Below are 25,827 nucleotides of genomic sequence, written 5' to 3' on the forward strand. Positions count from 1 at the left end.
GAAAATATAATTCTATTCGGTTGAGCGAAGTGAATAAGAATGGAATTATTTTCTCCTAGGGGGCGACACTGTATACATTGTGTTAGTTGTGCTAGTGGTAAGAATTGTGGGTAAGTTACGACAGTTGTTCATTCGACCAGTTAGCGCAGATCAGTCTACACGTAAATTTTTGAGAGCGCAATTTTCAATGGAGACAGAGGGCGTTTCCCTAAAACAAATTCTTGAGTCCGTACAGTCGCAGGCGGAATCGTTAAAAGACCTTAAGGCTCAAGTGACTTCCGAGCTGGAAAGTTTAAAAAGTGAAGTACATGGTTCTTCTAACAAAGTTAAAAAGATTAAAGACGAGGTTTCCACCAAATGGCGTCAAGAGGGCAACCGAATTCAGTTTGAATTCAATACCGAGCTAGAAGAACTTTTGACGCAGGTAATCTGGGCAGTAGATAACAGCAAACCTGACTACGCTAAAGAAGTTATCTTTACCATTTCCGATAAGTTGAAGAAGAGGAACAAGCTTATTAAGTTAGCTGATACCAGCGAAGGAGGGTGGGGCACGGTCCGTTATTACGAAGCGAATCCTTTGGCTAGTGACTCTGAGGATGAAAAGAAGATCAATAGAGCGGAAAGCAAGGCATTGAAAAAGCGTAAATTGAGCAAACCTATTTCGAAGGGAAGTCATGGCTCCAGCAAATCTAACGTTAGTAGTGCTGATTCTGTTTACCGTGCCCAGCCTCTTTTTCGTGGACAACAATGGGCGTTTCCCCGTGCAGCATCAGGAGCAGTCAGTCCAGGTTCTTTCATGCCAACAGCAACCTCTTCCGCTGTCAGCCCCTACGGACAAGGAAGGAGTGGGTCGTGTTTTGCGTGTGGATCCTTCGGCCATTGGAGGAGAGATTGTCCCTTCACTAAAGCAGCAGGAAGTGCACCAGGAGTCTCAAAGACCAGTTGTCCATGATTTTGTCAAAGATGAGTATTGTTGTGATGTGGCATATGATAAATCAAAATTTTCTGACGATTATTTTGAATACGAGCAAGGCAATGTAGATATCTGTGTTAAAGGCAGGCTAAAACGTAAATTAGCATTTTGGAAAAGTATTGGCACTTATGAGTTTATTCTTGATGTTTTAGATAATGGATACAAGCTTCCTTTTTTCTCTATACCTGCGCCAGTTCATTTGGATAACAATAGATCTGCTATTTTGCATAGTGCATTTGTTGAGCAGGCAATACAAGATTTGTTGGTCAAGGGCCTTATTAGTGAGTGTTCAGATGCACCTGTTGTAGTTAACCCGCTTACAGTGGCTATTAGCAGTAGCGGTAAAAAGCGTTTAATTTTAGATTTGCGGCATGTTAATAAACATCTTTGGAAATCTTCAGTAAAATTTGAAGATATTCGTACTGCAATGTTTTATTTAAAACAGGGAGATTTTTGTTTCAAATTTGATTTACATTCTGCATATCATCACATTGATATTTTTGAGCCTCACACTTATTTTTTAGGGTTTTCTTGGAAATTTGGAAATACTTCCAAATTTTTTAGATTTAAAGTATTGCCATTTGGTCTCAGTTCGGCATGCTACATTTTTACTAAAGTGACCAGGCCGCTGGTTAAAAAGTGGCGAGGAGAGGGCAAAAAAGTGGTCATGTATTTAGATGATGGTTTTGGTTGTCATTCGCAGTACAGCGAATGTAAGAAGATTGCTTTAGAAATTAAGCAAGATCTTATTAACAGCGGGTTCGTTCCTAAAGTTGAAAAATCAATGTGGTCTCCTAGTACTAAGATTTTATTTTTAGGATATAACTTGAATTTAGAGAAAGGCACTATATGCATTCCTGATTACAGAATTCTTAAAATTCGGCAAACTATAAAGGATATCCAATCTTTGTTTAGAAGAAAAGGCAGCGTTCATGTGCGTTTTGTTGCTAGCTTAGTAGGTCAGATCATTTCTACGTCTTTTGTTACTGGCAATATGGTTTATATTATGACAAAATGTCTGAGTTTTGATATTTCAAAAGCTAAATGTTGGAATGAACAAATTGTTTTGAGTAAAGACAGTATAAAGCAAATGGAATTTTGGGAATCTAATGTATGCAAGATTTCTGTAAGGAATTTTATAATTGATCAAGCTGTGCATTCTATTATTTACAGCGATGCTAGTGGAACTGGTTATGGCGGTTATATGGTGGAAAATCCTTTGGAGATTTCGCATGGAATGTGGAATAGTAACGAGATAAATTGTAGTTCAACATGGAGAGAGCTCGTAGCTGTGAAAAGAGTTTTTTCATCCTTTTTGCCATTCCTTCAGGGCAAATCTATTAAATGGTTTTCAGACAACAAAAATGTTGTTAGTATTATTGAAAGAGGTAGCATGAATTGTAATTTGCAAGATATTGCGCTTAGTATTTTTGAATTGTGTTTGTTAAATGGTGTGACTCTACGTGCTGAATGGATTCCACGTAGTGAAAATTTATATGCAGATCAAATCAGCAGATTAGTAGACTATGATGATTGGGCGGTGGTAGATAGTATTTTTGATTATTTAGATTCAGTGTGGGGGCCGCATGAAATTGACTTTTTTGCCTCCGATCATAACAATAAATTGGCAGTTTTTTATTCTAGATATTGGACTCCAGGTGCGGTGGGCACTGATGCATTTACTGTTCATTGGGGTGGTGTAAATGGTTGGTTTGTGCCCCCTGTGTGTATATTATCTAGAGTTATATTGTATTTAAGACAATGCAAGGCTTGTGGCACGGTAATTTTACCTTGTTGGCACTCAGCTAGTTTTTGGCCTTTATTATGTAAAGGCGGGTGTTTTATAAAGGAAGCTGTAGCATATGTAGAGTTACCGAGAGAAAAAGCTTGTTATGTTCCTGGAAAAGCAGGAGGTTTGTTTGGTAGATTGGACTTGCCGTTTAAAATGCTGGCAGTCAGATTTGATTTTTCTTAATAAATAGAAGTGATTTTAAATAACTAATTGTTTTTGTTTTTTACATTTATTTTTGCAGGCTTATAAGGATGACACTTCTGAGCTTCCTGACGAGTTGGCTGGTAAAATACCATTGGTTGCTGGATTTTTGTCTGAGAGTCGGTCATTGAACACAATCAAGGGTTATTATTCAGCTTTCATGCGATGGAAATTCTGGGCAAAGAAGAACGGCATTCAAGAGATTTTTCCGGCAAAAGGTTTTCATGTTGCTTTGTACTTGTCATGTTTAGCAGAGCAGTCCAATTCACCTAGTCCTGTTCATCAGGCTTTTTACGGGCTTAAATGGGCTCATGCCATTATAAGCGCAGAGTCTCCTACAGACTCTAGTTTAGTTAAAAATGTGTTGGAAGGTATTAAGAGGAGCAAGTCACAGCCAGTTTGCAAAAAAGAGCCCATATCTCCAGATATTTTGGAAAAAATGTTTGATGCAAATTTTGAAGAAGGGAATGTGTATTCTCAACGTACTATATGTGCTTGCTTGCTTTCTTATGCAGGCTTTCTTAGAGTTTCAGAGCTGTTAAATTTAAGGATCAGCGATGTTTCGTTTCATGATTCATACATGTCGATTTTTATCGAAAAGAGTAAAACGGACATCTATAGAGATGGTTCTCATATAGTTATCGCAAGAACTTATTCAAAGCTTTGCCCTGTAAAAAATTTAGAGAGATTATTCTCTTATGCGAATCTTGAGCATTCGGATTTGTATCTTTTCAGATCTGTCACCAAGCACTTCAACAGCTATCGTTTTAGAGATGACGATAAGCCTATTTCATATACTAGAATGAGAGAATTATTCATTTCCTCTTTTTCTCCTTTTGTTAAAGATATAAAACAATTTGGTTTACATAGTTTGAGAGCAGGTGGTGCTACTGCTGCTGCAAGAGCTGGTGTTCCAGACAGGTTATTTAAAAGACATGGAAGGTGGAGATCGGAAACGGCTAAAGATGGCTATGTGAAAGATAATTTATCTGACAGATTATTTGTTAGTAAAAAATTGGGTCTTTAAAAATTATTCCCGTTCTTTGTTTTCGATTCGTGCGCTAACTGCGTCCATATACACTTTATATGTTGTTTGTGTTGTTTTATTATTAATGTTATGCAGTGTCGGTTATTGTCTAGGAGAAATATAATTCTATTCGGTTGAGCGAAGTGAATAAGAATGGAATTATTTTCTCCTAGGGGGCGACACTGTATACATTGTGTTAGTTGTGCTAGTGGTAAGAATTGTGGGTAAGTTACGACAGTTGTTCATTCGACCAGTTAGCGCAGATCAGTCTACACGTAAATTTTAATTTTCAAATTTTGTTGATGAATTTGTTGTTTTAATTTGATTAGTATATGTGATTCTTTCTGTTTTCTAACTACAGTGGTTATTTTTACAATGGTTATTTAATTTTATTTTTATTGTTTTCAACATAAATACAGTGTATGTTGTGTTGTAGGCGTATATGTGGTAGACATGGGTGTGTTTTTGGGTTTGAGATTTACGTTTATTAATTTCATGATTGATTTATATGAGCCGTTTTTGAGGAAGTTTGCACTTGTGTAGTGGGTAGATGAGTTCGGAGGTGGTGTTTGGGATGTGGTCTCAGGTGATTTCCTATGTATGGGAGAAATGAGATCGGAAGTGCTTGGGTTGTGATATTCTGTTAAATCTCTGTGCAAGTGAAAGATGAGCTTGGGTGAGCTGTGGGATGTGATATCCCGGTGATTCCCTATATGAGGGAAGGATGAGCTAGGAAGAGCTGTTGGGATGTGATATCCCGGTGATTTCCTAGGTAAGGGAAAGATGAGCTCGGAAGAGCTGTTGGGATGTGATATCCCGGTGATTCCTTAGGTAAGGGAAAGATGAGCTTGGAAGAGCTGTTGGGATGTGATATCCCGGTGATTTCCTGGGTAAGGGAAAGATGAGCTTGGAAGAGCTGTTTGGGATGTGATATCCCGGTGATTCCTTTATATATATAAAAGGAAGAGATGATAAAGAGGTTTGGTGAGGAGAGGGTATCCTCGTGTTTATAATTTATTTATTTAATTATTTGTTTATGTTGTTTGTAAATGATTGAAGATGGTTTGGAATAAAATTCGTGCGCTAACTGCGTCCATATACACTTTATATGTTGTTTGTGTTGTTTTATTATTAATGTTATGCAGTGTCGGTTATTGTCTAGGAGAAGTTACAATATGTTTCATGTACAGGTATGATATTATAGTATACTTTGTTCTCATTCACATAGTATTGATTGATAGATATCTTAACTTGCTTGTTTATGTATGTATATAAGTTCATCAATTAATTTTACATTACCCGTTGTAGATATTTGAATATGTAAATTTTTTTTTGTATTTTTTTACCACTGTATATGTGTAAAAAGTTTTAATATGTAAGTTAAGTAAATGTATTCAGTCAACAATATGAACATCATATATCATATCTTACTTCAGTATATTTATATATTCCCTCAAAGATGTCAACAGCATAAATATATATATATATATATATATATATATATATATATATATATATATATATATATATGGAAAGATGTTACAATATGGAATATATTGAATGTATTTGATCTAATATGAACATACATGTACATTTATGTATATTAGTTCATTAATTAGTTTTAGATTATTCATGGCTTTTATTAAATCACCATAAATATATAGAAAGATGGTTCAATATCTAGCATATGTTAATATGTTATGTGGTCACTTACAGATAACTTAGATTGAAAGATGTTTTAATTCAATAGCTATTGTACGGGTGTGTATACGAGTTCATTTATCAGTTTTAGGTTAATTATGTGGCTTTTGTAAAATTACCACAATATGGACCTTGCAAATAAACTGATTTCTAATTCAAGTTGTCTTACTTGTATCTTTACAATATAGGCATTTATTTTGCCTTTCTTTTATGATACTTTATAAAAGCAAATTTTATTATTTAAAGAAAGGGAGGGTTCCAGATGTCAGCCACTGAAAATTACAACACTTCAATACAACATAATAGTCAAAATTGCTGCCAAGATCACAGTGCTAAAACGTATTTTGATAAAAAAAGAATCCTCAGAGAGACCACTAGCCTCCAAAAACATAACATATGTTCACCGTGATACAGCTGCTATAAAAGGTAATTCAAATGCAGTCTAAGAGAATATCTTATTCCAATACACTCTATATCTGGGTACCAATGTGTCATTTGCCCAATATCTAAAGTAGCCTCAATTCCCAGATATCTTCAGAGAGAGAGTAGAGCGTTTGCCTCTGCTTTATAAACACTGAAACCTCTTATTTTAACTTCTTCAAATTTAGGTTTCCTGTAAACAACACAGATACGGGGAATTTATATAAAATAATAATAAAAAAACAAACATAATACTCGCATAAATAAAAAATACATATTTGATGATCTGTAGAAAATATAGAGCCTAAAAGTGCATTTATCAACCTGAAATGTATTAAGTTGAAGCCGTTTGTTATTTTGTGTGTAAACTTGCACATAAATACCCAGTACATCGACTGCGTATTCTTTTTGTCGCCCTACCGTGTGTTAATAGATATGTTTGAATTAGAATAATAAGATTGTCTTACTCAGTGGCGGATTTAGGGAGGGGGGTTCAGTGGGGTCCTTACCCCCCTCCCCCCCTCCTTCGGTTTCTGAAAAAAAATCACACTAAATATTACCCTTTTGAATTGAGATTTTAAGTTGCTGATTTATAGTTCTTAACCGTTCCAAATGGCACCGTTTGGCATTCAAAACACCAAAATATTTGGGGGCCCTTCAGTGGTCCCCCAACCCCACCACAAGGAGGTTGAGTGTCGGCTTCGAATCCGAGGCCTGTCATTCGTAAAAGACACTGTCACCCCCTTCAAATCCTGGATCTGCCCCTGTCTAACCACCTGTATAATGCGTTCAGGAGACAAAAATTGTGTCTTCTTTGTAAAATTGTTTGACAAATATGTTTTCTCAAAATCTGCATCGTTGCAATTGCTTAAATACACGTTTGAACGTTTTGAAATTATTCTTTCTTTTTATAAGGGGTTGTTTAAACCAAAACCGCCCAAGTGGGGGTTGCCTTTGATCCCATTGTGCTCCACTTTGTAATAAGTTAACTCAAACCTAATATAAGCACAAAACGAAGGCACAGGAAAAAAATTAACTAGGAACGCTCCGTGTCGGCTTCTCAAACAAGGCCTCGTGCACATCATCATGTTCGGGGACTGGCGTTGCGTGAGATGACATACATCTGTACGGCACCCGGGCTATCTATTGTAACTGTAGATGTAAACATATACAACCAAGCTGGCGTGATAAGGTAGAAAGCTTCCATTTGTTGTAAATGTTATCAACGAAGCTTCTGCGACTCCGTGGTAATTCCACTGTCTTAAATACACGTATTCCTTTGCACGTGGGTTCGAATGCTAAAGTTTTCAGTGCAATATTTTTGCTAGATGAGTTTTCTGAAAATAGCACTTTTTTACTATAAGAAGTAAAACGTATATAAACGGTGGGCGGTGGGTCAGGCACAGCGCTGTCGTTGGTGTGCGCGGTTGCAATAAATAAATAAACAAATAAAAAAATAAATAAAATAAAATAAAAATCCAGAACGGTCATCAACCGTGGTAACAGAAAGTCACGAGTTCGAGTCCCGGATAACGCATATCAGTCCGTCACAACTGGCCCTGCAATCAGGAAGTCACGGGAACGAATGCGGGCTCTTGTCGGTCCGGGCAAATAACCTTTTTTATAAGCAGCCGGTATAGTTTAGAGTAGGTGATCGACTTGACAACTGTTTGCTTATCATAAAGTATGCGTCGTCAATAATATTTCCTTTCTCTTTACTTTTAGTCTTTTAAATGCTGCGTTTTTACTAATCTATATAGCATACACGAAACAAGGGCAAATACTAAGGCTCTATTCCCATAGATTTTAGATCGATCTATTCCCGCGGGGAGTCTCACTAGATTACTTTCAGATAATCCGACTTAAATGTCCGTCCCGCCTATTACAAGCTGTAAGAGGGTAATTAACTTTCATGTCCGCCCGGCTGACAGATATTTAGCGTGAACCCCCAGGGAGTTAGGTCGATCTAAAGTAGGTCGATCTAATCTATGGAAATGGGGTGTAATTTGCCGACTAGCCCGGCCGATAGAAGGAGGGAGTCGGTTTTATTTCTGTGAATTGGAATTTATAACAATTAATATAATACATTGATACATTGATAGAAAAGAAAAGAAAAATAAATGTTGAATATTCCCTTTGAGTATCAAACTCAATTACGACAAATAAAATGTAATTAATCTTCTACCGTTATCTTAACTTTTGGACACCGTTACATCACTATTATCATACAATACTGCATAAATTGTACGTAAAACACATCTCCTTAAAGGGTTTGCTTCATGCCGTCAGAATGGCCTGAACGGAACATATTCTTCAGAAAACATGCCCAACTAACGATATCTTTATCCAAATACACAAATTAAAAGCTCATTTTGTAAATTTTTGGCTTTAAAAAACGTCCTATTTGCTCGGCCTGGGAGTTAATGAGCTATGTGGTCACGTGGTCCAATGACGACAATCGAGCCACTGGAGAACAGAGCGTGCTTAGCTGTCAAACTGAGCTGCATTGTCCACCTGTAAGATGACTTCTCTGGCTTCTGATAAAAGTTTATACTCATTCAAATCTCTTACCCGAGGGGTCTAAATCCTCGTGAAGCTGTGTAAAACCTGTGTAAAGTCATTTCTTTAACAAGCATTTCATTATGGTTATCCCAAGTTGTATAAAACACTGCATTTGAATGAGTTAAGGGAAATGTTGATTATTGCATATGAGGTACATGTTATTTGTGAAATTCAATTTATTTTATTAAACCGCTGACACTCCGTCTTGCATACTTCTATTAAACTGAGGTAAACAATGCCTGTTACCTTTACAAGTCCTATCTTAATCATCCATCTACCTGGAACTTCCTTTACCTCTTAATTAGAGGGTTAAATGGCATTCAATTTGTCTTGCTTGTATCGAACGCACTCTCTATCTAAGCTTTACTCCAGTTATCTCAGGTAAAAATCTACCTGTGCGTTAGTTACAAAGCGCAGCTCCCGTAGACCTGGGGGTACTAGATAAAATCTGAACACCAGGTTTATCGAGGAGCTAGAGAAAGAAAGGAAGAATTTTTCCTGCACAACTTCATAGGAATTTTAACACGGACTTAATCCAGCTTAGACCTCCAAACTAACAGGGTGACATGGGCAATTTTCACAAACAAATCATAAAACTATATTTCAGTTAACCGCCTTTAAAATAAATATACCGTTCTGGGTAAATTAAAATAGTTATTAAATCGCAAGAATATTTTTGACTTAAATGATGATTTTATTATTAATGGAAATTAAGCTACTATATGAGGTACATTTGCTGTGATTACGCTGTCCTTCATGTTTTGCGTAAGTTTACATTTTGCTGTATGTGCTTGTAATCTTTTTTAATATGTGCGTACAATTTTTGCAGGTCTGGTTACCCCCCTGTTATGTGATGAGAGTATTAATTTGGCAATTAGTTCCTTAGCTTATTTGAATAGAATTGCAGTGTAAAATTTTCAACAAGATGTTGGCGAAGTAGCCCATTACTCTTTGTAGGTATTTCCCCCGTCAAAGTTTGTCTAAAATTATCTTTCAATCTTTACTCTTTCAAAGACAGTATAAAGTTACCTGACATATTTTCGTGTAAACTTAATGACAAGCCAAGTGTCTCCAGTTCATTCCGTACTCAATTTTACCCAAGCAAATTTTTTTCTTGAGTAGATCTTTATAGCACGGTGTTATAAGCTTACAAATTTGCAAAAAAAAATTGCGTACTGACGCAGAATTTGCGTTTCAAGTTATAAAATAATCAATCTTTTAAATTATTTAATATTTCAGATGAAATAATCTTCAGAAACAAATCCTCAAAGCATAAACGAATTAGGATAACGAACATTTTTATTATAGCAGTTCCCATTTTTTCTTTAATATAACGCTCTTTTTCCTGTTTTTCCTCAACACGTTTTCTTCCACGGAAGCTTCAAGATACCCTGAGAGCAATTTCTTTTATTTATGTTCGCGACCGTGTTTGAACTTAATTGTTTAAGTATTGATATTTAACGTCATTTACAAATACCAATAAAATAACCCCATGAAATAAATTAGATATATTGAAAAATATGAAAGCCCACCAAGACGAGTTTCATACCTGTTATTACCTGGCTTGGGAATTGCAGCGGTGCATAATTAACAGGTTTGTTGTAAACGAGCTTTTGGTCAACTACAAAGCATTTAAAATGCATCAGCAATCAGTAAGTTTGCCAACTGATGACAGTTAATCTGAAAGACTACCAGCTCTTGATATGATCTAAACCACCTGAGGTGACCATGATCTAGAGCATCGCAACTATTGTCACCGAAGTTATAAGTCACGGAAGACCGTCACAGACAAAGAAAGATTGTCAAAGAGAGCTGCAATTTTGGTGAATCCCACGGCAACACACCGAGGCAAAATTCCTCAACTCCGTTCAACACAACTTTCCTTAACTTCTACGTCTGTATAGTATGCACCATGCAGCTCAGCTGAGTCTCATAGACCTTTATCGTGATTGTCGTCACAGTACCACGTGACCCAGATCTGTTGCTTCATTTTTGCATATTGAGGTGAGGTTTACTAAAACGCTTTTTTTCTACTAATAGATTGTTTTTGTAATTTTTAAATGGCGGGGATCGATTAAAACATACCTCTAGTGTATAGATTGAGTGCTGTATCTTCAAAATTCGAGAAATGGATTTTTACATGAACATTGTCCTTTAAGAATAACATGCCACCCAGTAAAAACCATAGATAAAACTGTGCATGCAAAACAGCAAATTCACTATGGAAAACTGTGTCTGTAGCCACGATGCTAACATGTACAAATCATCGCCCCATAAAACATAGATGCATGATATTCAGAGAGTTAGAGTGACAGACCTCACTCTGAATTCACGAACCCATAAATTTTATAAAGTAAAATTTAGTGTGTCCTGACTGCTAAGCTGTCGGGCTAGAACTGAAGTGCTACTGCAAAGTACACCTAATAGTCACACCTGTGACTACTACTCAGCACTGTCACATGCTTGTGACGTAACGCAAAGACAATCATTTTTCACTATACGCTGTACCGTGAAAAATATTCATTAGGCAGAGATGGTCTTTGTTCTCTCCCCTTTACCAGCTACGCCACAGATCAAACTCGAATAAAATCAGTAGGTAATCCGGTGTGAACGGAATACAGGTCCGCCCGGACCTCGGTTCCTAGGAACGGTGGTCCGTAGGACCATCGTTCCTAATGAATAGTAGTCCTAATGGGACCTGCATTCCTGATATAATAAAGGGTAGGACTTCTATTCCTGGCGGACCTGCATTACGTTTACATTAGTCAACGGAATGGAGGTCCGCCCTATAACTATGTCCGACCATTTAAAATAGCAACTAGTGGATAATGACTATTGGCAGTAATATTATGCTTTAGTGAGCACATATAAGTACTTCATAAAATCGGCGGTTTGCCAGTTCGTCTCCCTGGTGTAGTGGTAAGGCTGTGCAGTATGATGGATACTATATAGAGGAATTGTGTAAGTGGATGGTGGTTCGAATTTCGTATACAGAAATAAAATTATGGTTACTTTTCGTGCGTTTTTTTTTTTCTTTTGTTTTATCCTGGTCGTCATTTTTGCCACGTAGCAAATTTTTTGATTGGTTACAGACATAACCAGATGTCACACGCTACCTTGTTCTACTATAAATACCGCTCATATATGAATACCACACCCTCACTAGACGTTTGATATGGAAGGGACAAGCAGCATACGGACCAGGTGCGAAGTTGACGTTATTTTCCAATATCTTCAGGAGGGCAGGTATCCTATCGAGACAACACCAACACAGAAAATAGTTATTTGGAGAACAAGCAAGTCTAATTATAAAGTAAACTTTCAATTTTAATGATGTTAAATATGCAATATTATTAGAGGTCACACTTCGTTATATGCAGATATACAATTCCAAGGATGTGTTTCCAATGGACCTATGTACTGTACCTTGAATAAATGTCCTGCAGGGGGTTAATATTTCATGGGTATTTTAGGTCCGGGGGACTACCATTTCTAGGATATTAGGTCCGGGGACTACCATTTCTGGGATTTTAGGTCCAGGGGACTACCATTTCTGGGATTTTAGGTCCTGGGATAGCTGCTTACGATCCCTTTTCTCAGTTTTAAACTCGAACAAAATAACAGTAGTCAAGGTCAATAATTCCTTTATCATCATAAATGCGATGCATTAATTTCCTTGTTTTTAAATTTAAGGTGGTCACCTAGGACGAGATAAGACACTGGCCAAGGTTGAACAGATATATTATTGGCCAAACATGGTAGACGACATTAGAAAATTAATTTTAAAATGAGACAAATGTCAGCGTGTCAACAAAAAGAGCAACAGCGGCTCTCCACCGCTTAACCCTATTCCCGTGAACAAGTCTGAGGCGTGGAGGATGGTAATCAAGACAACTTATGGTATCTAAATTAATTTTACAGGTACTTACCGTGGGAACAAAAGTGTTGAAAAGAAATTTACGAAGGAGTGACAGAAAGGGGGGCAAACAATAAAACCCCTGGCTGGGGCCCTACGTTGTGAAGGGGATATCCAAATCTGGATCTTACATCCTGCAGATTGAAGGCGGGTGCACTCTGAAAGGCGCCGTAAACAGGGCAAATTTGAAAGTTTATGTTGCACAGATGAATAAATAAAAGAACTGAAATAAATATATGAAAATGTAACAAGTGTTATTCTTCATATACTTTTTTTATTCCATTGTATTTGTTTAGGTGAAATATTTTAAAAGTAATTTTAATATTATATTATATTATCTATCTATCTATCTATCTATCACTCATTTTAAGTGCGAGAGAAAAATGGGAGTGGACATTTATTCCTAGTGTTAATCAGGATAACAGGTCCCATCCGGACTTAGATTCCTGGCGGTGGGACACGCATTCCTTGATAACTGTTGTCCTACGGACGTTAAATCCTAGTAACGTATGTCCTAGGACCTCCATTCCTAGCAACGCTAGACCTAGGACTTGCGTTCCCAGGACTTAGTGTCCGGTCGGACTTGCGTTACTAGGACTACCATTCCGTTCACACCGGCATGGTGGCATGCATGTCATACTTCTCAGCAAGTTTTTTTTTTTCAAAAGTCACGTCGCCCTTATTGCTTTACCCAATCATTTTGTTTTTTCATGCCCCCCCCCCTTGGGCCCCTGCTTATCAAGACTGTTCATACAGTGCCTGGGCCACTCCACAGTCGATATTTCAAATGGCTAAACTATACAAAACTTAAACCGCTTTCACAGGTGTGAACCGCTTTGTCTCTCATCATGCTCTATAATATAATGTCCCAGGTGAAGTCAAAATCAGTGTAATATCAGTGATCTCTCTTGAAATTAGAATTTTGATCATCTGATCCATAGTTCTCAACCGTACCAAACGGCACCGTTTGCCTCCCAAAACACTCCACGGGGGCCGAGATTCGGCTTCTTATCGGAGGCCTGTCATTCCTGTCATTCCTAAAAAAAACCCTAAAAAATCCTAAAAAAAACTCTTTCTTTCTTTCTTTCTTACACACACACGCACACACATTGGAATGAAAAAACAAAAGGAATTATAGCACGACGTTTCTTATTATTTCTCTTTCTTTTTTTCTCCCTTTCTCTTATTCTCTCTCTCTCTCTCTCTCTCTCTCTCTCTCTCTCTCTCTCATGCACACATGTAAAAACGATGACTTAACTAAGGCAGAAGAATTTGTTTTGCAGCCACCCCACTGTCTAAAGAAACCCAGCGGGAACTTTGAAGAGCCAGCAGAGTGCCACAATTCCCTCTTCTGCTATTTATACCGCGTTGTCCGCCACAGACCGTGTCCCGCTGGTCTCTACTACGACCAGGCAACAGAAAGATGTGATTATCATTTTACGTCAATTGTCATAATCGGCCCGTGATCGATGTCGTCTTGATGCCTAGGAACCACCACGGAAGCAGCGCCATCTATGGTCATAACAACCATATCAGCTGCTGCAGCAGGTATTTATGATCATTGTGCAATTACTTCATACTTCATTTATTAACTTATAAAATCATTACTCACAGACATTGATCTTAAAGGTATATGGACGAAACAATGGGGAAGAAAACACCAAAACAAAACGTCATCTTTCTGTCTGAAGTGGGGATTTGTTGACAGGTGAATTGATTCCTTTGAAAAAGCATTTCCCTCGCAGACAAACCTCCTCGGCGCATTCTAGAATTGTGCTGAGCAACGCATAGGCTGAGAGTAGTTTGAGAAATAGAATCATATGATGAATCTTTACGTAGAATCATGAACTGACTTTTCGGCAACTGGATTTTTATTGAAAATTTTGGGACGTCCTGTCTCTATCACTAATCTAGACGATCGAAGCGACTCATCCGACACTAATGATTTAATTGAATCCAGGAGCAGGATCAGTACGAATGACAGCAAAGGGATCGTCAAGTGGTCGGTTGAACAAGGCCTTCTCGTGAACTGTCCTTAGTTTCGTCCTTCACAAAATAGATCTACGCAGTTTTGAAACATGCTGTTACAATATTTCTAATGGTCTTAGGCTGCTGCTGCACTGTGCTAAGTAGAACTTGAAAGCGGCTGCCAGAATGCTTCTGATGGAACAAACTAGTTGGAGTGCAAGTCCCATGACGTTATGACCATGTTGGAGAACTGCAATTTCGTATTCTAGTCGAAGCCTGTCAAAATCTTCCATATTATGCAGCTGATATTAGGCAAAAGCGAAGAAGCGATGAGCATACAGAGAACCCATTTATATATACACAATAGGCACGCGCTATAGGCTCGGGTCACGCCAGGAACACGGCAGAGGCGCGCTACAATAACGCTGGGTGCGCTTTAGAGTCGTTCAACATTCGTTCAGATTCGTTAGAGATTCGTTTAGCATCCGTTAATAGTCGCTGCATGCTCGCTACACTGGCGTTGGAAGCATGCTGTGTGCTCGCTACGCCGAAGCCAATTGTTAGGCCTTTAAGTTAGGATTTCCAAGGTTTATATATATATAACAAAGTCACAGTCCCCTCTCCTGGTTATCTATAACAGGGTACCGAGAACTGTCAAATTTGTTAACTTCACTCCATCACATTTACAGCGACTTATTCATCCTAGTTTTAGCTTACCTTGCAATGAAGTTTATTGGAATGTATTTCTGAATAACAAGTTAAGAAAATTAACTAGTTCACTAATAACACAAAGTACTGTCACTTTTACTTTAAAACACTTTTCTATTATTTTGATAAAGTTAGTTACAACATTGATAAACAAAGTATCACGTTTTCAATAGTTAATATTTTAAATTACAATCCATGTCCTGCATCACGACGACCAAACAACAACGTTGAGTCAACGTCACATTATGACGGTGTTTTGGCGTGGCTGGATCAACGTTGATTTTACGTTGAATTTAGCTAGATCAACGGCAGTTCAACGTATCAACCTGTTTTCAACGTTGATCCAACGTCACTCGAGCTTCAAACTTCTCAGGGCCCCACATAGGAGACACAAATGTAAAATTTATCAACAAAGAACATACATGTCTTTATTCATCTATTTTGTTTATCATTTTAAAACATTTGACAACGTTGAAGGGTTCAATAATTCACGTCGGCGTAATAAAACCTTAAAACGAACTGAAAACAAACGTTTCTGGCAATTTAGCTATATTTTAAATATCTTCAAGTGTTAGTCTAAGCGACATTGTATTAAATAAAGCTTTAAACACATAAATCCTAATTGCGTATTTAATGAAAAGCCAAAATATGTTTTCTGCTTTCGCTTCATATTGCGTTTAAATGAGTCAGCATGCTGAAATGAGATCCTGGTTTGTCATTAACCGCAAAATCCGGGTTTACAGTAAGTGGCACGTGTTGGGAGGGGTTTTACTTTCTGTTTTCTAGTCCTTATTTGAAGCCGGGTCTTGTTATCAGATTTACGCAGCTTTTAGCAGAAAGTAATACGGTAATTAATTAAAACTTTCAAATGCCTTACACTGTAATCACAGACACAAAGTCATCTGATTTGGTAAACTTTTTATCGTTTTACGTGCTTAAAACAAAATAGGATTTTTGGGGGAATAAAAACATTCGTGTTGTGGAAATGTATTTGTTGTAAATATCGCCATACATCCGGTACTCATTCACGCGGTTTTCCAAAGAAATCAGATGCCCTGGAGAGGAAAGAACAGGATTATAGTGGCTTGGGAACTTGATTCTGTAATTATAACGAAGTAAGACAAATAAAAACAAAAGATATACAGCAGAAACTTGACATGTAATAGTGTTTATCGTACTCCTGTTTCCTGCAGACTTTCGGAGAAACGTGTTTTACTGGCAGTGAACAGGATGTGATCCCTTTGACTCAGCTGCACATTCACAGAGATACATGAATAACATGCATAGAAACAAGCAATTTGTGTGTGTGTGTGTTTGTGTGTGTGTGTGTGTTTGAGTGTGTGTTTAAGTATGAGGGCTGAAAAGGCGAAATAAAAGAACAGAGAACATATCCCAGCGCAGACACAATATTTGTTATTAAAGTTAAAAGGGTAATAAGTTAACATGTCTGGTGAAAGAGTTGTCGTGGATGAAATGAAGCGTACCCTAAATTTTAGGGCTCAGTATGTTTTGCTGTTTTAATAATAGATATCAAAGGTGAGATTACACTTACCTCTGAAACTGGGGGTGGATGGGTGGGCGCACAGAGTCCAGACGCACGTCCAACAACATTATATTCAAAAACTCACGAAATAGAAAACAGTAAGTTTTGTGAAAGAGTTCCCAAAATGCACTTTTAATATCTAACAGAAAAGATAAATAGGTAACCTAGATTTGAGGCCACAAATAGGCAATAATTTAAGGCGGATATTGCATAGTTGCCTTAAATCCATTGCCATTTACTGATATTTTTTATCTAAAAGCAATAATATCTAGGTAACGGAGAAATATTATCATACGTACACTGCCGAGCTGTGTATGCAATGTTGTGCAGCACGCGTCCTAGGTCTAGAGTTTGGAACTAATTATTTGCTCGCGTATGATCGGACACTCAATTACAAATGCACAAATCGGGTAATGCAAACGGCGTACATGATTCACTACCGAGAAAAACAAACTGTGCTGTGAACTTTAAACAAGCAGTGTCTTAATCTGAACGCTGCCAATGTATAGTGTGTTCGAGTTATATAACATTCAATATTCTCATGTCAACACAAATAGATATACGTTTTATCTTATCTGTGTCTTGTCTGTGTTCAAGTAAGTACATTGTATATGCTGAAAAAAAAATGCAAAAACAGCATAACTTTCATAAAAATGGCCCGAACATGCTGATTTTCGAACTTGACCCGCGTATTATGAATATTCATCAGTTCTGTAACTTTCAAGCCAAAAAGTGAAACGGTTTTCCACTTATCGTGTTATCGGGGTTGCATATTTGCTGAAATAAAAAAGTAAAAAACTGCACAGTCTAACTTCTATAAAAATGACCCAAACATGCTGATTTTCGAACCTGACCTGCGTATTATGAATATTAATCAGTTTTGTAAGTTTCAAGACAAAATGTTAAAAGTTTTTCCACTTATTGTGTTATCGGTGAAAGTGCACGATGACGACGGCACTGACGATTAAGCAGACCAAAAACCCCGCACGAAGGGTGCTACGGTGGGCCTTGCCTGCTTTGCAACACAAGCCTGTAAGGCAGTTTTTTTAATAACATGTTTCTTGAGCGCCTCCGACCTTTGAATGGCCTAAATAGAAAAAATAATAAAATTGAAACCAAAAATATTTTGTACTGTTCGATCGGAAACACGAAACCTCACAAGTTTCACGGGACTCCCGCGTCACATGACTGCCTACAAGTTCAAAACGAAGGGTATTTAAGACAAAGTAAACGATTAGTTAATTTCCCCCAGCTTCCGGTTTTTGAGCCAATCAGTGCTTCTCTGATATTTTAAACTGCATGTGTCAAATTAATGCAATATGGCGGGAAAAGTGCAGGAATTAGACCATTGTCATGTGGCTCAGTGTTATAGTGAAGGAAGAACCAAAGATTATGCAAAAAGGTCTTTCCGGCCAGGGTTAGAGACGTTTTAGGCAATTTTATTCGCTGCTTAGTGTTATAAATGAAAATATCTACTGCAACACTTGTCACGTGTGGAAGGTTTCAACAGGGAGAAAAAAATCCCAACTGATATAAGAATGCCTACGGTGGTCAGGCCCGTAGACAGCAGATTCAAAAGGGGGAGGGGGCGTTCTTTTTGTTTAAAAAGTGGACATTTTACAATGAAACGTATGTATACCTAGATCAAATTTTACCCAAAGTGACAAAAGGAGCGGTTTTTTCGAACCCCGTGAACCCCCTCCCCTGGCTACGAGCCTGGTGATAGATATTGACATTAAGTACATTTAGATAACATTTGGCAGGGAACACCAAAAGAGCATCCAAAAACAGAGCAAATTGGATGTTTTAATGCAGCACTCGCGTATTTCTAAAAGTCTCCAAAAGTGATGTCTTTATCAGTCTAGAGTGTCATAGTATTTTAATATAAATATATTTTAGGCATTGACATGTTTATAAATAAATTTCCTTTTTTTTTGCACTTTCACAAAAACATATGTTAAATGCTAATTGCTCGCTCACAACAGCAGATGTTTCTATACTGAAGCAATGTGTCTTTGACATTTTTTATTAATTTAAGCCAGGTAATATCTGTTAATTATCATTTGCTTTGGATAATGAGCCTGTCAACATGAATTCATGGTTCAGTTTTCCACCTAGTTTTAATGCGTATATAGAAAATAAGGTTAACCAGGCCCGTAGCCAGCAATTTCAAAAGAGGGTTCTTTTTCTGAAAAAGTGTACCATTTACCAAAAAACCTTCATGCACCTAGATCAATTTTGACCCAGAGCAGACCTTTCCTGATAAAAAGGGCGGTTCGTTCAAATCATTCAAAACTCCTTGGCTATGGACCTGTGACCTGGCAGTTCATTTTTATCATTATTTACTTTGTCAATGAACCCTTTTTTTATTAAATAAGTTGCCATTTAGATTTAATAAAAATTAAGACCACGGTTCCATAACAGGCCTGGGAATGGTCTCTTATACTAGTGCACAAGCTCGATGGTTGTGTTGCAGCGATTGTATTTTGCTTGTATTGTTCATAACCATGTTATCATTACTGTCGAGTAAAATAGAGTAAAGATGTTTTGGGTGATCAAAAACGTAAGGGAAAACATGAGCTTTATTTGTTTTTCAACATTATTCAAGGTTGCCTACCAAATGTGACGATGGTATTGACTTATATCTTTTGCTGACATGCGAGGTAGCAAATACGACTCAGTTATATAGTCTTTCTTACTATTTATTAACTACTTCCCTGTTGTTACTCGCGCCGCTTCCAAGATTTCTATTTCTACCTCTTACAATCTTTAGCGGCCTTCTCTACGTTTACTTTACATTATAAATACCATAAGATCATGTCATTCAACTCGAGTTACTCTACAAAACACTTCCCGCTCCTGTCAATTAATAACATTACATAAATTCATCAGTTATTCTAATAGATCGAGGGACTTGTAAATAAAAGCGGCTATCAACGGCTGAGTTTTGATGATCAAATTTGTGTTTGTCTTTAATTTTTGCTTTTTGTGTGCATTAGGAAACATAAAGCCTTTAAAGGACACACACGACATCAAAGGGATTTAATCTCGGCTCCGATGTTTTAATTGCTAGGCCCCCGCAGCGACGGCGCGTGTAGAAGCGGGGAGACCATCGATAATCTGCGGCATATCTTTTGAAGTGTGGTCGGCCATATTTAGTCGGCGGATCAGTTAGTACTCGGATCATCTATTCTGAATGAAGCCTTAATCTGTGTTTGTTATTCAACTTCTGTTGAAGTGTCTACACTCATATTTTGTTACTTACATCATAAGATACAGTGGCGGATTTAGAGGGGAGGGTTAGGGGGACCTAACACCCCCTTCCGTTTCTCAAAAAATAACACTATTAATCCAAATTAGAGTTTTAACTTGCTGATTTATAGTTCTTATCCCTTTCAAATGGAACAGTTTGACCTTCAAAACACCAAAATACTTTGAGGCACTTTAGCGGACCCAAACTAAATCCGAGCACAAAACGAAGTCACGGAACATTCTGTGTCTTCTTCTAAAACAAGGCCTCGTGTACGTCGTGAACTTCAACGCTGAGCGTAAGACCATGTTCGGGGACTGGCGATGCGCGAGGTGAAATAATACGGTACCCGGGCTAACGATTGTAATTACAGATGTAAACATGTACAACCAAGCTGGCCCTCTGTGTGATAAGGTAGAAGGTTTCCATTTTATTTCAAATCTACCAATGAAGCTTCTGCGGCTCCGTGTAATTCCGCTGTCTTAACACAGCTAGCTTACCGCGGTACATGTATAGCCTTGTACGAAGGTTCCTATGCAGTATTTTTTCTAGATTTGTTTTCTGGAAATTGCATTTTATTACTATAAGACGTATATTAGGTGGGCGGGTGGGTCAGGCACAGTGCTGTCGTTGGCGTGCACGGGTGCAGGAAAAAACAGTCCGTTACAACAACGACCTGGCCCTGCAATCGAGAAGGCACGGAAAAAAGTCGATGGTTTAGAATACGAGGGTTGATTGATAAGTAGTGAGCCTCGTGTGGAAGGGCCGGGGTTAAGCAGGGATATCCCTTTTTAGCCCTTCTATTCCCTGACTATTTAAAGGTGTGTAGCCGAAGTTTGGTGTCATTTGGTTAGTTGATGTCGACGAGGTAGCACTCTCAAATAAGCAAGGCAAGTGACATTTGCAAAATGCCCCTGCTCACAAGCCTGTCATCGCCATGGCTGCAATCAACGAGTGTGGCTTTGAACTGATAGAACATCCACCTTATTCGCCTGATCTTGCTCCCTCTGACTATTATCTATTTCCCAAATTGAAAAAGGCCATTTCAGGTACTCACTCTGTGTCAGATGATGACGTCATACGTGAATTGGAGGGGTTTCTGAACAGCCAAGAGAAGGGCTTCTATAAAAGTTGCAAAGAGGCTCTCAAAACTCGCTGGAAAAATTGTATAGATACTCAAGGAGACTATGTTGAAAAATAAATGAAAAATATTTGTAAAATGTGTACCCCTTCTATATGAGGCTCACTACTTATCAATCAACCCTCGTAAGTGATCGATTTGACAACAAAATTTTTACTGGTCATTATCTTAAAGTATTCCTTTCTCTTCAAATTTTGCTTTAGAATATTAAAGTTTACTATTTAGATTGATTTAGATTCTTTGGAATGGTGCCTGATGACATCGGTATTATAGTTTCACAAGATTATTCCTTTCTCTTCACTTTTTTCACTTAAAAATGATGTTCAGGCGGGGATGGTGATAAGCCCCCGAGTGTCCAGACCCCGAGTCCCACGTCAAGGAGGCAAGGGCCATTCCCTAAAAACGCCCCCCTCTCCTGCAAATAACCTGTATCCGTCCCTGAGCTCCCCCCCCCCCCCTTTCAATGAATCCTGGATCCGCGGGGAAGGGGGGCATGAATGCCTGTCAACTCCTGCCTTCGCTTTCTATAATGATCTCTTCACCCATCTGGAATCAGCTACATTTAGGAGAAAACGGCACAGCAGGCCAAGAAATCTTTTACGTTTATAATTTTGATACTGTCTTTTTTCATTCTTACAAAGATTTTAAAAAAATACTGTCTCCTAGACATTTCTGTTAAATATATCCCGACTTTTCTTTTATTTTATTAAATTATATAATCTTATATAGAAATGAAAAAATGAGTTAAGGAATTAAAGCCGAAAACCTATTGAATGATCAGAGAGAGAGAGAGAAAGAGAGAGAAAGAGAGAGAGTGTGTGTGTTTTGCCTTACAACTCCTACCTCCGCTTTCAAAAATAAACTCTCTACTAGCCGTGTGGTATACATTTGGGAGAAAAGGACACTACAGGTCAGGACATCTGTCACATTAATATTTTCGATACTGTTCTTTTTTCGATTTTACAAAAATTTGTAAAAAATGTGTGTCCTCGACATACATGTATCTGTTAAATATCCCACTACAATATCCCCAACTAATATAATCTTATAGGCCTATAGAAATGAATTAAATGATAACCCATGATATGATAGCTTTTTGTAAGATAAGAGAGAGAAAGAGAGAAGCGGGGCAAAATTTTGCTGGAATTTTTGGTGAACTTGGCCTGGATGTGGTGTGAAACAATGGACATCGGACACATTTCATCGGACTTGAAGAACAAAACTAACAATCACAAAACAAGCACGAACGTAATCTCCTCTCAATTCATCTAACACACTCACGTGGTCACATGCACCCCAGGTCAGCCTCCCGGTTTATAGCCGCCGGTGGACCACTGGTGTAGGGCCTACTGCTGGGCCCGGTTTCATCAAGGCTGGATAGGTTATCCTGTGGATAACACTATCCATGGTATAAATCTCTTATTCTCTGGATAGTTATCCTCTGTATAAATTTGTGTTTCATAAAGGCTGGATAAAGAGCATGATAGTAATCCAGTAGTTAAAAATTTATCCAATACCATATTTGGAAAAAGACATTCCCATAATGCAGTTGGTTGCTATAAACATTATAAAAGCCATGATAGTTGCTAACAAAAAGTGATCTATACCATATTTGGAAAATAAATAACCCATAATAAACAATATTCTAAGTATATTTCAAGATGGTACATTCATTAAAATAATGGGGAAAACATCTACAGGATATTTTAGTGTCAGTGTCAAAAACACATCACATTGCATTAGTTGTGCCTCATGCAATGTTTACACAGATTTGCAGTTGAAGGGCAAGGTCGTGACATACTTTCTAACAAAATGGCTGACTTAGAACATTTGGCAGATTCAATTTCTGTCAATAGCAGTGTAGACATTTTTCGTCGATTTTAAAGGTATGTTTTAGTAAAATAAAGATAATTGGTCTTGCATAGGTTTTGTTCGTAGCAGGCGCGATGTCAACTTTGATAAATTAAGTCTGTTATGTAATCTATTGATTCAGCATCACTTAAATCATCAAAAGCAAACATACATCTTCTAAAATTCTCTTTCTAATCTAATTCTAATTCTACGCCTGTGTATTCTCATAGGATTTACTCCTAAAGCAAGCAAGTTCGCCATTTTTGATGATTTAACAGCATGATAGCAGATTTATCCCACCTATTTCGAACGGACAACTTTATCCTCTGGATAAGCTGATTTATTCCCTGGATAACGCTATCCACTGTTGATGAAACGCACTATCCTCTGGACAGCTCTATCCAGAGGATAGCGGCTATTTTTATCCATAGGATAGCGCTATCCAGCCTTGATGAAACCGGGCCCAGGGTCCGGTTTCATCAAGGCTGGATAGGCTATCCTATGGTTAACACTATCCAAGGTATAAATTTCTTATCCTCTGTATAGTTATCCTCTGTATAAATTTGTGTTTCATAAAGGCTGGATAAACAGCATGATAGTTATCCAGTGGATAAGAATTTTATCCAATACCATATTTGGAAAAAGACATTCCCATAATGCAATTAGTTGCTATAAACATTGTAAAAGCCATGACAGTTGCTAACAACAGAAGTGATCTATACCATATTTGGGAAATATATTACCCACAATACCCTTTTCTGTCGTCTGCTTCTCTGTCTTGCAAGATGGAGTCTGCTTTGTCAAGCAAAAGACAAAGAAAAGCTAATTGGAGCCATGCAGAGACATCTCTGTTGATTGAGCTGTGTGAAAAAAACCACACAGTTATAAGAAACAAACACACTTCCACCTTGGACAACAAGGCCAAGGTGGAAGTGTGGAAAAGCATTGCAAAAGAGGTGTCTTCAGTTGCTGTGTCAGTTAGGAGTGCAACAGCAGACATGCTGAAAATTGCCGGCCGCCGGCCCTTGACCCACCAATCAGGCAGTCGGGCCGACAATATTCTTGAAATTTTAGTGTATGTCGGCCCTATTGGGCCGGCAATAATTTCTGACTCACCTAGTACGGTTATTAATTTTTCAAAAATCTTCCACCCATTATGTTTATTAACTACCTGTCGTACCGGTGGGAAATTATACAAGTACAAGACACGCTTTTTATTTTCTTAAATTGAAGTATAATGAGAAGAAAATCGAGATCTCAACTCATTACCTACTGTTCGACAAACAGCACTGGAAAGTAGGTCAAGCGGAAGTCGCTCTCTAAACACTATGATACATGCGTTGTCTGATTTCAGTTTCTATAAATAGACGTGCTTTCCCTTCAACAGTGACAACTACTCATGTATATCGATTGAATGATGTCATGTTGCACGGTGATAGGATCATATTTATAGCCAAACGAGGTCATTTGAAGTGCAGCAAAGAAGTTTTGTCTGTTTTCAAACGTCAATTATTTCATGTGGATTTATGATTTAAACGATGTTAAATCACACTTCTATGTAGGAAAAACCCTTAGGAGTTTACAGGTACTCAGTATGCAAAACAAACCTTATATCTGAGAATAAATTTCCTTTGAATAATACGTCTCCTAACAGCGCATAGCTATCGGAGGCGGCTTTGGTGCGTCTTCGGACCCTGCAGCTGACGATTATGGCTCTGTTCTCACAACTTTTAGATCGATCTATCACCGCGGGGAGTCTCACTAGATTACTGTCAGATAATCCCCCTTAAGTGTCCGTCCCCGCCTACTACAAGCTTTAAGGGGTAATTAACTTTCGTGTCCGCCCGGCTGACAGCTATTTAGCGTGAACCCCCAGGGAGTTAGGTCGATCCAATGTAGGTCGATCTAATCTATGAGAATGGGGTGTAAGAAATTGAACTCGTATCCGTGGATGCTGTTCACACGAATGTATGATATATTTTCATCATGACATTAGGCGGTGACAAAAATGACATTTTGATACATTATTCAGAACGTATGGCAATTTTTTTTTTTTTTTTTTTTTGAAAAAATGATGTCCTGTTTTCAATATAAATAAATTATAATACTGAGTGAATTCTACCTGCTGAAAGTTTTTTTTTACAATGATAAAGTTTTTTTCTTTCTCTTCCTCTTCTTTATTTTTATTTATATTTTTTATTCCATCCAGTACTTTTATTTTCTTTCTCTTCTTCTTCTTTATTTTATTTATTTATTTTATTCCATCCAGTACTTTTATTAAATTTCGAGATTTTTTTCCACCCAGTACTTTTATTCCATCAGTACTTTTATTCGATACTTCAGAGTAATACAATTTACTGTTAAGCTCTATATAATGCAAGTTAAAGTCATGTGTAGGTTGGGATAATTTGACATTAAGTTTAAAACTGCTGTAAGAAACTCAAAACTTTGAGAAGTGCTCTTGGATAGTTTAGACGGATGATTTAGCTCAGGTTAGGCCTGGTTTAAGGTTAGTCTAGGAAAATTGCAGTTTACCTATGGAAAATTTGTCTTCTGTGAGTTTTGATGCCTTTTTGGCCCTTAGTTTACCTTTAAGTCATATATTACCCAGATGTTATCTGAGCAGTAAAATGTCTCTTCAATAAAAGATCTATTCAAAGATGCAGTTATTTGATTTTTGATCACCTAATTGCTACTCAACTGTCCTTTTAAAGTGTATAAAGCAGAAGTTAAAAGTGCACGGTTTTTACGCGAAATAGGGTAAATATATATGC

At 37.7% G+C, this 25,827-nt stretch overlaps 1 protein-coding gene across 1 annotated transcript; it reads left to right on the forward strand.

The window, feature by feature from the left end:
* The first annotated feature begins 2 nt into the window (after positions 1-2).
* Positions 3-5,100, forward strand: LOC106159150 (uncharacterized). Its single transcript, XM_013535355.2, has 2 exons — positions 3-963; positions 2,993-5,100. The coding sequence occupies exons 1-2, from the start codon at positions 675-677 to the stop codon at positions 3,991-3,993; spliced, it is 1,290 nt and encodes a 429-aa protein (XP_013390809.2). The 5' UTR covers positions 3-674; the 3' UTR covers positions 3,994-5,100.
* The last annotated feature ends 20,727 nt before the right edge of the window (positions 5,101-25,827 follow it).

The sequence above is a fragment of the Lingula anatina genome, chromosome 9 (genome assembly GCF_051362555.1).
Source record: "Lingula anatina isolate TDL-2025a chromosome 9, LinAna3.0, whole genome shotgun sequence".
Taxonomy (NCBI): Eukaryota; Metazoa; Brachiopoda; class Lingulata; order Lingulida; family Lingulidae; genus Lingula; species Lingula anatina.